At 37.1% G+C, this 18,911-nt stretch overlaps 1 protein-coding gene across 2 annotated transcripts in view; it reads left to right on the top strand.

The window, feature by feature from the left end:
* Positions 1-18,911, top strand: part of ttll5 (tubulin tyrosine ligase-like family, member 5) — a 132,602-nt gene that overhangs the window by 51,750 nt on the left and 61,941 nt on the right. For both annotated transcript variants that reach the window (XM_084393446.1, XM_084393445.1), the window contains exons 16-21: positions 8,420-8,521; positions 8,684-8,775; positions 11,090-11,152; positions 13,169-13,189; positions 13,337-13,464; positions 15,421-15,583. In XM_084393446.1, the coding sequence (XP_084249572.1) occupies positions 8,420-8,521; positions 8,684-8,775; positions 11,090-11,152; positions 13,169-13,189; positions 13,337-13,464; positions 15,421-15,583 (569 nt within the window). The remainder of the gene's footprint in view (positions 1-8,419; positions 8,522-8,683; positions 8,776-11,089; positions 11,153-13,168; positions 13,190-13,336; positions 13,465-15,420; positions 15,584-18,911) is intronic.

The raw sequence follows: 18,911 nt of genomic DNA, 5'->3' as shown, positions 1-18,911 counted from the left end.
GCTTCACGTCGTGTCTAACAACGCCCTTCAGCCGTGACTTATTCACGATGCAGCACAGCCTCTCGTACCTTATTGCTTACTTAAACAACCTTGTTTTGTTTTAATAATAATAATAATAAGAAAGACCTTCATGTTTCAGCAGTTAGGTGTGTCTGCGCAATAGTCAGTGTAATAGATGACACTGATCTAATTAGGATGATCTCTGTCATTGTGCACTTTCTAGTCTATGATTATTATTTCCTAAAGATGTTAAAAACCTGATGATGCCACTGTGACCCCCAGGGGTCAACAGACTTCTTCGATTATGGGATTGATTAGTACTGTGTCTGCCCTCTGGACTCAATTAAAGCAGTCCAGACTTGACATTTGACCCACAATTCCCTTCACTTTGACCCAGACAAATTTGTTTTGGACCTTCAGCTTTTTGATCAAAATGGTTATAAAATTACTCAACAATCTTTTACCAAATTAAACAAATATTTTTATACATTCTCTATGTATGTTTATCACACTAAAATTGGATGGAGTTTATGGGATTACTACATTTCCCATTCATTTCTGCTGTTTTCAGCTATATTTTCTAGTGTGTCCTAGCTAGACCTAAATTAAGGTTTGGCTCACTTATCAATAACCAGTATTTTTGATAGGATTAGTAAAAGCAGAGAATGTCTAATATGGCGAGAAGTTTCACTCTCACTACACTTCCGGCTTCTGAACTGGTTGCAGTTCCACTCTGATTCCATATGAGGGCGCTCACAGGACGAGTGCAGAATGAATGGAGGTCAATGGCGGTATACCCCTCAAAATCCACTTTTCTCAGGATATAATTTTTTGTCTAGTAATTTGAATGTTGTATTCGAAAGGAGATGCAAAGAAATTACACATTGCTGGGTGTTAGATTTTTTAGAGTCACTTATTTGCTTTAAAAAAGTCTTTCAAAATGTCAATGACGTCAGAATGCTGACGTCATTAGCAGAATGCTAGCGTGTTATGGGCAACAACAACTCAACCTGTAAGAAATCAAAACGACATAAGTACTCGTTCATTCAACTTTCGACCTAAAACCCATGTTGAACTTGCAAAATCTACAATCAGATCTGAGATTTCTCAACGGCAATCGGGTGAAAGAGACAAATTTAGCCGTCTAGCCCCATTGACTCCCATTCATTTTGCACTCATGGCGAGCGCCCCCAGTGGAACTCTGGTGGTACTACAACCAAAATTCGGTACAATAGGGCTTAATAGGGAGTGGACAGGCTCTCCGTAGACGGGCTCTGGTAAAAGCCTGTTCACACAAAGTATGATAACTATAATGATAACAATAAATATAACATTTTAATGATCATTCTAATTCTATGACAATCGGGAAGTCCTGTTGGCTTATATGGTATAAACTGTCTGCTATTCTGCTATTCTTTTCATGCCCCAATTTTTACAAAGGCAGACAATTTATTTGTTCTCTTTTCAAATTGCTTGAATTAATTGGTTGATCAAGCGTGTACGCCATTGGTCCAGGATCATAAGCTTGAGATAAGCAACCAGTGTTCAACCAACCAGTCGAGGCGCATGAGTTTCTCCCTGGTCACTAGATTGTGTTATTGGTTCCAAATGCTTATAATGGACTCGTAATTTTTGGCCCACAGACAGTTTGGGTGGGACTCCTCAGCAACCCATCAAACTGGCTGGCAAAATTTGAAGCAGCTGTTTCATATCAATATGATGAAAAGGATTTAGGGAATTCCATGGTGGATTTGGGAGACAGCTCTCCTCAGCTAACAAACAAGACGTTAAGGAGCTGATTCCCCTGTCCATTCACTGGGTTTGTTCCCCAGCGTAAACCAACTCCCCTATTTGAGCCGTGCCGTGGATCTGCTGAGTGTTTGAGGCTTATGTGCAGGTCATAGAAGAGGTCATTAGGAGACTGCTGATTGAAATCTTTGAGTTGCTTGATTACCCCATTTTTATAGTACAACTGCACTTATAATAATTTTGCGAATCTGACTGAAGTGTCCTTCGGCTGAATCACAGCCGTGCTGATATAGAGCTTTATCGCACAACTACAAGTGTGACATTGCTTTTGTACAACAGTTTGGCGGAGCAAATATTTAAATAAAAAAAAAAATCTTAAAAAAACTCTTGTGTGCACACTACTTTCTTCCGCCACAGATTCAAATATCAATTTGACAATTGACCAGTTGAGCCCAAGCCTCTGTTACTAATTCGAAACTGTCACTTTAGAGCTAGCAATGAAGGAAAAGACTGCTAAAGTTAAGTTATTATTATGTATAGTATTACTAAGTAGAGTATTATGAGAAAGAAAGAGAGGAGAGAGTGTGTGTGATTACCTGCGTCTGGTATAGCTTTCATTCTCTAGGTCAAGTCATACATTCGAAAACAATAATAAATCACTTTGCCATGTCCGTGTGCGCCGATATCTTTGTCGTAACATCCCTTCAAGAGTTAAAAGGAACCCCGACTAGTGCGGCATGTCGGCCTTATAAGATTAACGTGGGCGTCATTTATAAAAAGGTGATACAAAAACACTTCAAATGTTTTTGTTTTTAATAAAAAAAGCCGAAAATCCGTTCACTCGTAGGCCGCCATAGTTATTTACGTCTCAATGCATTCTGGGTAGTGACGTGTATAGGTTGCAGGGATGGAAATTAGCACCCGCCACCAGCCAAATGCGGGTGATTTTGTGTTGTGGCGGGTAAACTCGCTTCACCTACCGGCCACCGTGGCGGGTAAATAAAAATATACTGTTTCACACAGATGGCGGACACTTTTAGAGGACACAAGTGTACGCTGAAATAAAGTCTTTCACCTCAGAAAAACGGACTTTCTTGTCCTGTCACGCCAGCCGTTATCCTGTGCTCGTAGCGAACACTCTTCAATTGCACGCGCAAATGCGGCGGCGCGCGCTGTGTATCGCCTCACTGTATATAAAGTGCAAAATAAACTACGAGCATGCAACGCCGTTACGTTGTAAATTACACAAAATAAAAGTAATGCAGGTATAATTCTCATTCTATTCACCAGGAGCAGTTTCCATGGTTCATTAACAGTTATTGTTAATATTGTATATTCACCATGGTAACTGTCGTTTCCATATTAACCCCAAAATGCCACTTTATTTTTCTTTGTGTTATTTTTTATATTTTTAAATGACTGTAGTGGCTCATACCAACATTGTATTAACAAAAACTAGTTTGGGACTGCTATTTAATAGCTTTAGCATAGGCCTAATGTTTATTTATTAGTACTAGTCTTTACTATTAGTCATATTCTTACAATTTATGTTAAGTAAAGGGGGACAGTACTTGTGTGTGTGGAAATAGCCGGTTTCAATAAAACTACTTGTGACATGTCATATTTGGCTTTGACTTTGACTGAACATTTGCTCTCACTTTACGGAAAAAATATCGTGATATATATCGTATATCGATATTCAGCCTAAATAATCGGGATATGACTTTTGGTCCATATCGCCCAGCCCTAGTTTCATTGTTGGGACTAAAAACCTAAAACTGGAAGCCATAAAAGACCACGAATCATTCAAATGCCACATCCAGGTAAAAAAGATAAATATATATAAGAGAGAAAGAGAAAATGTCAGTATTTCATTGAGACTTGAGATTAAATAAACTGCTTAAGTATTGTAGATCTTGTAGTATTAATTTTCACATGCAGTTACACATTGTCGGTTAAAAACAAGAAAGTGACTGGTAAAAACATTGAGTGGCTGGTAGATTTTGAAATCCACCAGCCACAGTGGCCGGTGGACAAAAAAGTTAATTTCCATCCCTGATAGGTTGTAGCCGGTTGTAGCCTAGCCGTTGTAGCAGCTTCGTTTATTGTTTTTCCAACGTACCGGCTAGCTAGCTAAGTTTTGACAGTAGCGAGATGAACACGTCTGCCGTTCAGCCTTTTCAGTTTGAACCCGAGCGCACCGTAGGCTTAAATCAGGAGAATAACGCGGAAGACGATAGGCCTACTCAAGAGTTACATGAAAATGAAGATTATCAGAGAGTTGAGGAAGCGAGAGTGGGGCACAACAGATGGTGTCTGTGCGGCAACTGCTTGCCAATGCCAAGCAAGATCGAGAGCGTTTGCTGTAAAGAGCTCCACGTTTTGTCAGCAGCTGTCCAGGGTAGGCTAAGTATAGATCAGACGATCGTACTATCGGTATAAATAATTTAATAAGTCATCTACCGCCGTCTTTGCTTTATTTTCCCCAAGCAGTCACTATGTTGAACGCACAGAAATACCCTCCCCCCCCCTTACACTGAGCAAAGTCAACACTGTTCTGCTCATCTACCTCATGTACATTTTCAATCTTACAATTACAATATTGTTATTAATAATTACCATTGCACTGAATTGCCTTGCACTACATGGCCTATTTAAAATCTTAAATGGAATCCTCTGATAATCTTCATTTTCATGTAACTCTTGAGTAGGCCTATCGTCTTCCGTGGCCAGACGTGTTCATCTCGCTACTGTCAAAACTTAGCTAGCTAGCCGGGACGTTGGATAAACAATAAACGAAGCTGCTACAACGGCTAGGCTACAACCGGCTACAACCTATACACGTCACTACCCAGAATGCATTGAGACGTAAATAACTATGGCGGCCTACGAGTGAACGGATTTTCAGCTTTTTTTAATAAAAACAAAAACATTTGGAGTGTTTTTGTATCACCTTTTTATAGCTGACGCCCACGTTAATCTTATAAGGCCGACATGCCGCACTAGTCGGGGTTCCTTTTAAGGGGATTTCACATGACAGACATCAGCGCTGTTCAACGACCCCGTGACTGCGTGTTTGTCTGTTGAGGCTCGTAAGGTGGTGTGCAAAGTTCAAACAATCTCCTTGTTAAAAACCTTGTTTCATTCCTCAATGAATCTGTAGTAACTGAAGTGTCTACTAACACACTTACACTGTAAACCCTAACGCTCAAAATAATTAATTGGTTTGAGTAGGACAAACTTAAATTAAACTAATTTGTTCAGTCAAATTAACTTTTATGAGTATTTAGCACTTTATTTTTCTTTCAAGTTCACAGAACTGATATATTTTAAGTAAACTGAACTGTTTCATTGTTTTGAGTTTTATGAAATGATTTATTTTAATTTAAACAAACTTAAGTTTAACTGAAACGGCTGGGATGTCTATTTCCCAGCATGCTTTGCCGATGTCACTTGAATGGGAGAGTAAATGCTAAAATTAAGTGTAATATAATGTTTTTTTTTTTTTTATTAATGTTAAGTGGGAGATTTAGTAGTGATTAATGTTTTGTTATGCTAATTTAGTAGAATTTCTGTTATTGTTGGTTTTAGGATAGTTACCATCATGGTGACAAGTGGTGCATGCGGCTTGATTTGAGAGCAAATAAAATCTTTATATTGTTGTACTCATACAGCAAGTGCTGTATAACATACTATTGTTAGCATGATAACATGTTAGCAAACTAGCTTGTTAAAACTATAAGTTAATACTAATTAAAGTGTTCTCATTGAGATTACATGAAGGTTTTAAGTTAAATGTATGAACTAGTGTACTCTGATTTTAATTGTTCTTAACTTGAAATGTTTAAGTTCTCTTGAATTATTGCAATGAGAAAGATGAATAAATATTCTGAGTAGCAGAAACTGAAAATGTTTGAGTTTGCTTAATCAGTAAATTTAAGTTAATTATAATTTAAAATTATATTTAAAATAAACTCCAAAAATATAAGTGATGATGTACTCAAATGTTTGAGTTTATGAACTTAAAAAAATTGTGGCAACTGATTGCCTCACTTTTTTTAAGTTCTGCTTACTAATTCGGGTTTACAGTGTATAAAGACCCAGAACGTGCAAAGAAAAGCGGAGGGATACAAACGGTGAACAGTCCCTGTGCTGATACTGGGGGAATATTGCATGGGGCTGACCGCCTCTCAGCCAATCAGATTCGAGGTCCAGAACTAACTTGTATATTTTTTATAATTTTTTTATTATACCTTTTATTAACCAGGGAAGAAAATCACATTGAGATAGATATCTCATTTACAAGTGAGCCCTGGCCAAGGTATAAACACTAATAACTGAAGCAGTCCATTCCTTCGTTGCAAGCTTTAAAGTGACATTTTCGAATTATTAACAGATGCTTGTATCCGTGGCAAAATAAAGTAGTTCCACACACAAGAGACACTCTGTGGTTGTTCCTTTTTTTCAAGTCTCCCTGTGGTGAAAATCAAGCTTTTAATATTGTTATAAACCATGTGTAAATTCATAAGTCGACACCATTGCTGAGTATTTTCTCCTTAAAACTGCGTTTGTATGAATAAAACTCTTCATAGAACCGCGCATACTAAATGAGGCAAGGGTGTCGAGTTACATTCAAGATATTATAAGGGCCGAATAATTTTTTTTCAAGGAAAAAACATTGAAATATGTCATTTTGGTGATCAAAGATGAGTTTTAAGGGATAAAATATTTAACTACAGGGGGACTTTAAATACTTTAAATACTCGTAGCCGTGCGATATGGCTCTATATAATGATTACCTACCGCTGAATCACATTGTGCTGATATAGATCCATATTGTGTGGCTACAAGTGTGATACTGCTCTACTATGTGCTTTCAGCATAAAAGTGATGAGAATAGACACATTTATGTACAGTAGGTGTTTGGCAGTTACTTAAATATGTGATAAAACAGCCATAACACCAAAACTGAGGCAATTTTATCTTTATAATGAAGTGTTTAATTTTAAGAGCTACATATTTCCAGTGAATTCAGACCATGCACACATTAAGCACACGATACAGAGCTTTAGAGAGTTTATGAGGTGTGTTGTTGATCACGGTGCAGGACTGGTCATGTGTGTAAGTTTAATAATTACATCTCTTTTAAACAGCATGTGAACGCAGTGTGTATGCGATGTCACAAAGCAACTACTACAGTGGATTTAACAGTTCCTACTATATAACAGTCGGCGGCTCTATAGGCAATACGGCATTTCTGTTGAGGGATTACTCTAAATATGAGCAGTAGGACTTTTTTGCTCACCAGCCGCTATCGCTAGTGGTTTTCCAAAGTCACTAGCCACTCAGCATTTTCACTGGCCACTATTTTGACATCGATCCCATAGAGAAAAACTGCCATATAGATATTTTGCTAACACTTTACAATAAGGTTTCATTAGTTAACATTAGTTAACTACATTAGTTAACATGACCTAATAATGAACTGCACTTCTACACCATTTATTAATCTTAGTTAATGTTAATTTCAACATTTACTAATACATTATTTAAACCAAAGGTTGTATTTGTTAACATTAGTTAATGCACTGTGAACTAACATGAACAAACAATGAACAGCTGGATTTTTATCAGCTAACATTAGCAAAGATTAATAAATACTGTAACAGATGTATTGCTCATGGTTAGTTCATGTTAGTTAATACATTAACTAGTGTTAACAAATGACACCTTATTGTAAAGTATTACAGATATTTTAAATATTATTTCATAATTTGGCAGCCGTTATATTAGGCTGCTGTCACTTTAAGACCTGACGCGCAGATGGACCCATTATACTTTTTTATATAGCCAGTATACTTGGCACTTTGGGTGTGAGCACAAAATCTGCGGGAATGAGTAAAATTATGCTGAATACGCGCAATCCCACGCCGAAATCCAAGCCCTGTAACACCCGGAGCAAATGAAACGAGTGAGTAAAGGGATCCCAGTAAACAATTACCGTCTTTCAACGTTGAAATATGGTTGAAAATAAGTCTGGTTTACGATGTGATTTCAACAAAGTAGTTTCGGCCGGGCTTTTTGACTACGTGTTTTCAACTGATCATCTAAGACAGGATGAGTCTGTTATACATGCTAAAATAACAGAGAAAAACGTACTACCAAACCATGTTCATTATTATCTCAAATAAATGTAAAGATTTTTACATATTCCATCAAGACGTTGAAGATCGACCTGTTTTCAACGTTGAAAAGTCGTAATTAGACGTTGAAGATTTACGTCTTTTCAACGTCTATTAGACGACTTTTTGCTAGCTGGGATGTGTGTTTGTTTGTGTGTAACTCGCTGTCAGAGAGATGAGAGAACGCGCAGCTGGTATTGTGTAACCTGCGGAAGAGTTTCAGATATTTCAGAATCGATATGTATCAAAAAAGCTATATTTTTGTCAACACTAGATTGCACTTAGTTTTTATTTCAGATGCCTTTTTAAAAGACTACAACTGAAAAATTTATATTATAAAATTCAACCCGCCAAAGTGTCTAGTAGGAGTGACTGCGTTACACACCACTGCCGAAACACACCCGCATTTGGCGGGTAGTAGTAGTAGTAATACGGATGATGTGTTAGATGTGTAATATATTTTTGTAATAATTCCCTCTGATCCTCAGCGTCAGAGACCGCCATCCTCCAACGGTGGCGACCCAGAAGCTCAGAGAGAGAAACCCAGCACGAAGCCGGCGGAGAGCACTCTGGGCCTGACAGCAGAAGAGGTCAGCATCAAACCCTCACAGCCCACGGTGTTTCCATGACTTTAGCCAAATGATGCCGCTGTTAGGAATGTGCAGATAGCAGGCTGATGCATGCGCTTTCTTCTTGGCTGCTCCTCACATATTTGATATTGAACAGCTTGTTCTGATGTCTCTCCTGGACAGATGAAAGTTCTGCGGAGGGTACAGGAGGAGTATGACAGGAGAGGCGGATTTGTTCGGATTTTTCCCACTCCGGACACCTGGGAACTTTACAGGTTAGAGAATGACAGGACAGAAAGAGAGACGGTTTGCATATCAGAAACTGTTGAGATGATTTAACTGAAGCCCAGAAATGGGCTCATCCAAAGCGACTGGACAAAAGCAATTTGTTAAAGAGCAACTCTACAATTAGTTTACATTTATAAACATCAGTTCTGTTAGGGTTAGGGACAGTTGCATTATGCAAAATGTACTGTTATTACTTTAGTAAGTGCGTGTAACGTGGACACTGTAAAATAAAGTGTTACCACGTTTATTAATCAACAGTTAGTCAACTTTTACAAACACATTATTAAAGTCAGTATCTGTTAATATTATTTAACAATGAACAGTTGTGTTTGTATTAACTAATGTTAACAAAGATGAATAAATACTGCAACAAATGTAATGCTCATTGATTAGCTAATGCATTAACTAATGTTAACTAATGAACCTTATTGTAAAGTGTTACCAAGATTAATCCACAAGCAAATGGCTCATTCTCAGATTTAGATACGGCCTTTCTCTGCTCTAGTTTCTCCCAGCCGCACTGGAAGAGCAACATAGTGCCTCTGTTGACGGGGATTACTAAAACATTTGTGAATGGTAAAGTCTCTGATTGGTCACATGACTTTTGTGATAAAATATCTAACCGATTTTAACCAAATAAACCAGTTGTCATCACCTGAGATTATAACAACTTTGCCAAACTTTGCAAAACTGTGGCCAAGCTTGAGCTGGAGCTCATCTGAAGTGTTTTGTGTTGTCTGTGTACATTAATAATCACATTGTAAGATACAATCAATGCTCACGTCTAGTGGAGAACCCAGTGGTTGATCTGAGTTAGACTCGAGTTTGGTGTTTCAGTGCCAACATCATTCACTTAATTTCTTTTGTTAATAGACTTTAATGAGTTGTGAATAAAGATTATTGGAGTACGTTTTACATGAGAATACTGTTCCAGTCTTTCTACTTCGCATAGTTTCTTTGTAATTATTTGTGACATTTACTCAATTTTTGAGTAAAAATAGTTTCAAAGTAAATCCTACACCAATTGTTTTTTCAGTGTAGAAAGGATGTTAGCATAAATGCCATTGAACTCTAGAATGAAATGATATATAGGTGCAGTATTACACCACTTACTTGTGATAGGAAACATCTGCGAGCAGATTAGGGGTTTACCTTACGGTAGATCCATCCAGATGTGCTTATACCAGGCCAATCAGTGCCAGCGTTAGTCTTTCTTCTCTGAGCTGGGAGGTTATGTATGAATATGTTAGATAGGCAAAGAAAATGAGATTTCAGCCATGCCAAGTCATGCGTATATCAGTCCCATCACTCATGCATGTGTTCTGCACTCCTGATTGGATCTGCCTGTTTAGTTCAATCCTGAATCCTGGACTATTACTGGCGCTTTTAAAAAGTTACAGAAAATAATTGTATTTTAGTCATTTTTGAAGCATTTCTCCACCAATTAGTGTAATAAATAATTTTAAAAAGCATGACTACAATTCTGAATAATAATAAAGATATTTTTAAGTATTTTTACTATTTTACTATCATACAACTGAAGCAAGTTAATCAAAAGTGTTGTTGCAAATGGAAGCAAACATGACAAGAGCAGGTTTCTTGAATATCTCTAAGAGCTTGTGTTGTAAACCGGCTTTCTGAAAGATTTCTTTCCATCATCTTGGACATCCTGATTCGTCATTGACCCCAAGATCATGATGCTGAATCTCTACGCATGAACACTTCTTTCTCATTGCCTAAAGACGCTTTGAACCGGCGCTCATGACCCATAACGGGATAGCGTTGAAACAGCGTGACTGAAAGAGACATTTATCTCTTGAAAATAAACATTTACTTCACCCGAAATATATTGTTAAGTGACATAGGAAAATAGCTAAGGCTTTTCGAATGCTTGTTTGAGCTAGGTCTGGAAAAATGTTGTAGTCATTTAATGTTCAGCACCTCATAATTTTGTAATTCACACCATTAGCCAGTTAGTGATGAAGCAACTAATTCTGGCTGCGTGAAGGCAAAGCATAGTATTGTTCCTAAAGCATGACCGATGCGCTCTCGTGGAGAGCCAGTTGGCCGAACGGTGGACCGAACACCATAAAGCATCTGACCAATCATTACGTGTGTCGGGTCATAAACATCCAGAGCTAACAGACTCATTTCTGTTTTTACACAATTGAAAAGTGCAAGAAACATCTTGTTTGCATAAGACTCTGAAACGACAGGACTGATTGTTTACCGCAGAATCGGTCAGGACTTGTTGTGTAATTAGTTTCTCTCTCTCTCTCTCTCTCTGTATCTCTCTTTCAGTGTTTATCTGGAATACAAGACATCTATGAACGCCATGTTGGCTAATAAACTTTTCCATGGAAGGTAAGCCTTTCTGCTGTGGTTGGAAAGATCATCATCTATTTAAGGAATTTTCAGCTTGAGGTTTTTTTTTTTGTTGATATTTAATGTGATAAAGGCTTATATGCCCTGATAAAATGACTATATTTCTTAGAGGAGCCCTTAAATAAGACTCCACTATGAACAATCCCTTACAGAATCTAAACTTTTTGCTCATTTTCTGTGCACTGTATAGGAGAAAATACTCTTTTAGTCTTTCTACTTCAACACTGACTAGCAATTTCTGAGTAAAAATGGTTTCAAAGTAAATCCTAGCACTTTTTTTTTCCAGTGTACGGAGAGATATGGTATGTATTTCTGTAGAAAGCTTTTGAGTTTGATCAAATCAGCAGCTGTAATGTACCATCTTGCCCTCTTGACTGCATATATCTACATTTAGCAGTGCTTTTCTTAAGTACTTTAAACTCTGTTCATCTGCTGGAATAGTTGTCTTGTAGGTAACCATATTTAAATGAATTAAATTAAAAAGAAAAATGACAATCATTCAAATATCAGACATTTCAGAAGAGTATCGGTGCAGACTCTATGTAAGCACATGGCTGTCTCACACTGCAATGAAATTAATACCATTATTTAAAATACATTTATTTATTAATTCAATGAAAAAGAGACAATGGCATCTATGAACGCCATTTATTGGCTAATAAACTTTTCCATGGAAGGTAAGCCTTTCTGCTGTGGTTGGAAAGATCATCATCTATTTAAGGAATTTTCAGCTTGAGGTTTTATTTGTTGATATTTAATGCGATAAAGGCTTATATGCCCTGATAAAATGACTATATTTCTTAGAGCAGCCCTTAAATAAGACTCCACTTATGGCCAAATTTATGTGTGCTTTTCTCTAGAAGTTTTCTGAGCATTAGTCTCTTTAACCCTCTGCTGCTGTTCAGTCTTGTTTGACCAAAACATTTTACGTTTAAGTTTTTTTTTAAATAAATGTTACTTCATCGGAATGGTACGTAAGTTAGTAAAGGTTTTGGCACTTATATTCAAAAAGGTTAAACAGTCCTGAAAAAACTCACACTTGTATTGTTAACGGACAAAAATTTGCATTTCATCTAGTGGAAGCGTTTGGTACTGCGACCAAGCAACATCTCACTGAAAGCTCATTTTTTTGAGATATCAACCTCAAATTTGGAACAAAACTTGTTTAGATTTATGGCTTTAATTTTCTTTCGGTTTTAGAGTAAAATGCGTTTTGGAAAATATATATTTCATATGAAAAAAAGTCTGCGCTCCAATGCGTTAAAAGATTGATGACCGTTTAAAGGGATACTCCACTTTTTTTGGAAATAGGCTCATTTTACAACTCCCCCAGAGTTAAACAGTTGAGTTTTACCGTTTTCGAATCCATTCAGCCGATCTCCGGGTCTGGCGGTACCACTTTTAGCATAGCTTAGCATACATCATTGAATCGGACAGGACCATTAGCATCTCTCTCAAAAAAATGACCAAAGAGTTTCGATATTTTTCCTATTTAAAACTTGACTCTTCTGTAGTTAAACCGTGTACTAAGGCCGACGGAAAATGTAACATTGCGATTTTCTAGGCTGATATGGCTAGGAACTATACTCTCATTCCTGCGTAATAATCAAGAAACTTTGCTGCCGTACCATGAGTCCAGCAGGCGTAATGATATGACGCAGCGCCTGAAAATAGTCCCCAGCTCGGTAACTTCCAACGTGACCGGGACTAAGTTTGTCTAACCTATTAGACCTATTTTCAGGCGCTGCGTCATATCATTACGGCTGCTGGACTCATTAAAAAAGTGGAGTATCCCTTTAAGTTGAAAATTGAATTTTCAGGTTTACGCTCAAAAAGTGAATAAATAGATTATAGCTACTGCATAAACATAATTTAGTAACATAAAATAGAATATAATCGAACTAAAATATAATCATTTGATTGACCAACACGCATACAGTACCAGAGGGTTTAAAATGATTTGTTTAAACTGCACTGTTGCTCTTTGTTTCTCAGATCTGTGACCTCCCGCTCAAGGTTAGTATCTGCAGTTTCAACCTCTGAATGCAAACACACACACACACACACACACACACACACACACACACACACACACACACACACACACACACACACACACACAAACTACAGGAAAAAACAGGTTTGCCGTGTTTCATTGCACAGGAACAGGGCGAATGATAATGTCCATCTGGTGGTGGGGGCCTTTTACACACTTCATGTAGTTCAATACGAAAGGAAGCTTCTGACTCTGGAGGCGCGGAAGCGGAGGCGAAGAGGAAGAAGACGAGCAGGTGCGTTTGCATGATAAAAGCATTCGATGGGATTCGTTCTCTGAATGGCGTTTGAGTCGCAGGACTGGTCATGTACTGATTGAGATCTCCCACCTGAGCTGGTTATGAGCATTAGCAAAAGACCATGTGCATGCAATGCTCACACTTTATATTAGGTGTATTTAACTACTATAATAATAAAAAAAAATGTGTACAATGTACTTAATGTGTTGATGTTGTATTGCGAAACACTTGTGCTTCTACTGATGTGGATACAGGTCAGATTTGGACAGGTTTAATGGCATGAGTAGGTCAACAGTGTAATTATATATGTAATTATACAGCTGTGATTACATGCAGGCATTTTTTAAATATAAGTGCAGTTTAAAAACATTTACACAAAATGATTAAATTAAATGTTAGTACATACAGTAGTAGTTAAAGACACTTAAGATAAAGTGGGACTGACACGTTTTACTATGTCCAGTTTGAGAAGCTGAGATCCAGACTCAACATTTTGTTTAATTGGTTTACTAAAAATGTCCAGCATTTGATATACATAGATAGCAAGATAATTCAGTCATTTTTGTTTTGTTTTGTTTTCTCTGACTTATCTCACACCTCAAATCACCATTCATTTTATGGTGGAAATTTAAATTTTGTAAATATTTTTTTTTTAACAATTATATTGCTAACATTTTCTAAATACATACAATTAAATTATATTTTCTCACTTTTTGCATAATTTGACAAAGTACAGCTAGATTAAAAAAAATAATAATAATCAAATCAACTGTTCATAGGTGATATTTAGCTTTATTTTACTTTATTTTCTTCACGTCTCATATTTCATCCCAAACTCTGACACTAATGTCTGCTTGGTATGTACATTACCTTTTGATACAAATTTTAATTATAATAATGAAACATTTAGTTTAAATAGTTAAAATGTAGATTTTTTTTTGGGATAGTTAAAATTTTGTAATCTAATACTTTGTTTAAATTGTAAAATCTACATTAAGACATTTAAAAAACAGTAAATGAAAGTTCTGAAAGCATGTTAAAAAATATTTATTGTGACCTTGAAAAAATCTGATCTTTTAGATTAAGTTAACCGCAACAAGCATATCAAGCAAGTCTGTCTGTCTGTGATCTGACTGATCAAAGTTTGGTCGAGATACAGCCTCTGGACCAATTTTGGGTTGACATTGTTAAGTTTGTGACATCATAACTTTTGAACAAAGATGAACGTAAGAATTTGCTTCGGTCATTTCTGTACGGCTTGGTCCAAAGATCATCTGAGACAATTTTCCTAAGAATTGGACAACATTTCTCCAGGAGGAGTGAAAAAAACTGAATATTGTTCTTTTCAAAATGACAACTATTGTAATGGGCGAAGTCTTAATGTAAGATATTGAATGTGATCAACATGAAGAGAGTAATCTGCTGAACTAAATCTAGAACTGAGGGTTCAAAAGTTATACCCATTTGAAATTTTGATTTGGCGCTATAGATTTGGTCGTAGAGACCCCAAAATTGGTCAGATTGCTATTCATTACCTTCACTACAAGTGTGCCAAATTTCATCATTTTCCTATGTACTGTTGCCATTGATTCCCATTAAGGAGGAATAATCGTGTCCTTAACGTGACCAGGCCTTAAATCTTAAAATCCATAATGAAAGTGCACCAGACAGCATAGCAGGATACACTTTAGTCAACCTTTAACATTAGTTCTACTAAAACATTAGAATAAACTATAAATAAATGAATGCACATTCCAAAACCAATTAGATTGTTGAAAATTTGCATGCATGTCTAAATGAGAAAAAGTCACTCAATATTAAGGAAAACATCAAAGGACAACCAGCATTTCTTTAAGCTTTAAGCTTCTGAGAAAATGTTAGCTCACCACCTCAGTGAAAACTAGTCCTGATACTGATGATAGCTCATTTTAAATATCTGATGTGTGTTTTCAGGCCTCAAACCCTCTCAATCCCCTCACATCAGTGAGGATGAGGACGGGCTGGAGGAAGAGACTGAGCTGAAATCATCTCACACACACTCAAACCCTGCGCTGGAACAACGCTCACAACCCAGAGTCAATCTGCTCCACATTCTCCAGCAGGGGTGGGACCTCAGGTCAGTGTGGACACACAGAATTATGGGTAATCAGTCGGCACCTTACAGAATCTAAACTTTTTGCTCATTTTCTGTGCACTGTACAAATAAAAAAGTTGTAAATAAGATTATAGGAGATAATACTCTTTTAGTCTTTCTACTTCAAAATGTACTAGTAATTTCTGAGTTTCCAACAGACAAATGGTTTCAAAGTAAATCCTAGCACTTTTTTTCCAGTGTACGGAGAGATATGGTAAGGCCAATTAATTGGTTTATTATTAACTCAGATATAAACTCAGAAATTACGTTTTTGCTTAAATGGATACTTCACTCAAAAATGAGCCCATGATTTACTCATCCTCAAGTCATCCTAGGTGTATATGACATTCTTCCTTCAGATGAATACAATCAGAGTTATATTAAAACATGTCCTGGCTCTTCCAAGCTTTATAATAGCTGTGAATGGAGGATGAGATTTTGAACCCCATAAAAGTGCATCTATCCATCATAAAAGTGCATCTATCCATCATAAAAGTGCATCTATCCATCATAAAAGTGCATCTATCCATCATAAAAGTACATCTATCCATGATAAAAGTGTATCTATCCATCATAAAAGTGCATCTATCCATCATAAGTGCATCTCTCCATCCTAAAAATGCATCTATCCGTCATAAAAGTGCATCTATCCATCATAAAAGTACATCTATCCATCCTAAAAGTGCATCTATCCATCCTAAAGTGCATCTATCCATCATAAAAGTGCATCTATCCATCCTAAAAGTGCATCTATCCATCCTAAAAGTGCATCTATACATCCTAAAGTGCATCTATCCATCCTAAAAGTGCATCTATCCATCCTAAAAGTGCATCTATCCATCATAAAAGTGCATCTATCCATCCTAAAAGTGCATCTATACATCCTAAAAGTGCATCTATCCATCATAAAAGTGCATCTATCCATCATAAAAGTGCATCTATCCATGATAAAAGTGCATTTATCCATCACAAAAGTGCATCTATCCATGATAAAAGTGCATCTATCCATCATAAAAGTGCATCTATCCATCCTAAAAGTGCATCTATCCATCCTAAAAGTGCATCTATCCATGATAAAAGTGCATCTATCCATCATAAAAGTGCATCTATCCATCATAAAAGTGCATCTATCCATCATAAAAGTGCATCTATCCATCCTAAAAGTGCATCTATCCATCATAAAAGTGCATCTATCCATCCTAAAAGTGCATCTATCCATCCTAAAAGTGCATCTATCCATCATAAAAGTGCATCTATCCATCCTAAAAGTGCATCTATACATCCTAAAAGTGCATCTATCCATCATAAAAGTGCATCTATCCATCATAAAAGTGCATCTATCCATGATAAAAGTGCATTTATCCATCACAAAAGTGCATCTATCCATGATAAAAGTGCATCTATCCATCATAAAAGTGCATCTATCCATCCTAAAAGTGCATCTATCCATCATAAAAGTGCATCTATCCATCCTAAAAGTGCATCTATCCATGATAAAAGTGCATCTATCCATCCTAAAAGTGCATCTATCCATCATAAAAGTGCATCTATCCATCATAAAAGTGCATCTATCCATCCTAAAAGTGCATCTATCCATCCTAAAAGTGCATCTATCCATGATAAAAGTGCATCTATCCATCATAAAAGTGCATCTATCCATGATAAAAGTGCATTTATCCATCATAAAAGTGCATTTATCCATCATAAAAGTGCATCTATCCATCATAAAAGTGCATCTATCCATCATGAAAGTGCTCCATACGGCTCCAGTGGGTTAATAAAGGCCTTCTGAAGTCCTACGCAAGTCGACTTACGCCACAAGAGTAACACTTGATGATGTATGACGTAGATGTAGGAGTAGCGTAAGCTTTGATGCCTCTCGCAGTTTAAACAAACAGGGCTGAGCAACAAACTCAAGCTCCTCCCACATCTCTCTGTAAAAATTCTGGTTTTAGACTTCTAATTCATGACTGGTGTTTTGCTCTATCCTCTGCGCTTCTGCGTTCATCAATACGTCACGCGTCGGGTCAGAGGTCACTCTTCTACCGTAACTCGATGCGTGCAGCCGTATGTCGGAAGCTAGTTATTTTAGTCGATAAAGTTTAATACAAAACAAATCAGTACCTGAACTGTCAGCCGCGACGTAGAAACCAGTCCAAAAACACAAGCACTTGTTTCTCATCATGTAAAACTGTGATTAAAGGGACAGCTGACTCAGAAATGATCATTCTGTCATTCCAAACCTGACTTTGTTTCTTCTGTGGAACATAACAGAAGATATTTTGAAGAATGTTTTCAAATGTGTTTGGTTTCCACTGCATGGAGAAAAACAAGAGCAAATATTCTCAAAATATCTTTTATTTTCCAGAGAAGAAAAACATGAAGGTGACACATTTCCTACTATTTGAATACAAACTATTCCTTTAAAAAAAAAAAAAACCTTTTACCTTTTATTGCGTCTGGTTGGGATACGCTGTTATGGTTTCCGATTCATTTCAATTACACGATTCAGGAGTTAGTCATGTGTTTCAATCTCAATGAAGAGAACTGACTCACGAGAGTCATTTTAAATCACACTCTGGTTTGCATCACACACACACACACACACACTCATTTGCATCTGCTCGCCGTGGTGTCCTTTTCATCCAGCGCTACTTTCACTGACTCCTCACAGTGTAATTCACACAGGAACTGGATTCCTGCAACCCTGACCTCGCTCTTATTGGCCGCCTAATTGCTGGAGTCAGACTGTCTTTCCTTTGTTTAACATTTTGCAGGAGTCCTGGAAGCAGTTGAAACATATTCCCTCCCCCTTCACGTTATGCAATAGCCCTACAAAAATATTTAGACCTGCTCTTTTCATACGCTGACATTAATGAGTATTACATACTCCTGTCCAAAGTGCAATAAAGATTCCAGTTTCCTCTCGACTCGCAGTCCAAGAGCCTGAATTGTAATTTGAGCAAGGAATTATAATGACATGTCTGAGTTTGTAGAAATTCCTCTGCGCCTGCCAGGGCCGAGAAGGGACCGGGGCCGCTACAGTACAGTATATCATTGTTTACGTGCGACGGATTTTTCCGAAACATTTCTTTTCCCTTTCGTCGCACTTTCCTTTCTTATCTCCTCGTCACTCGGAGCATGTAAATAGTTCATGGTTGTTGGAGCAGCGTTTCTTGCTGTTGTGATGTGTGCAGGAACATGTACAGCACAGCCATCCGTTCGCCACAACTAAACTATTGCCTCAAATTATGGACTGAAAGTCAAAAATGTTGCTTTTAAATGAACCGAAATATTTTTGAGTACACCA

The sequence above is a fragment of the Rutilus rutilus genome (genome assembly GCF_951802725.1).
Source record: "Rutilus rutilus genome assembly, chromosome: 21".
Classification (NCBI taxonomy): domain Eukaryota; kingdom Metazoa; phylum Chordata; class Actinopteri; order Cypriniformes; family Leuciscidae; genus Rutilus; species Rutilus rutilus.
This window is presented reverse-complemented; position numbering and strand designations above follow the sequence as displayed.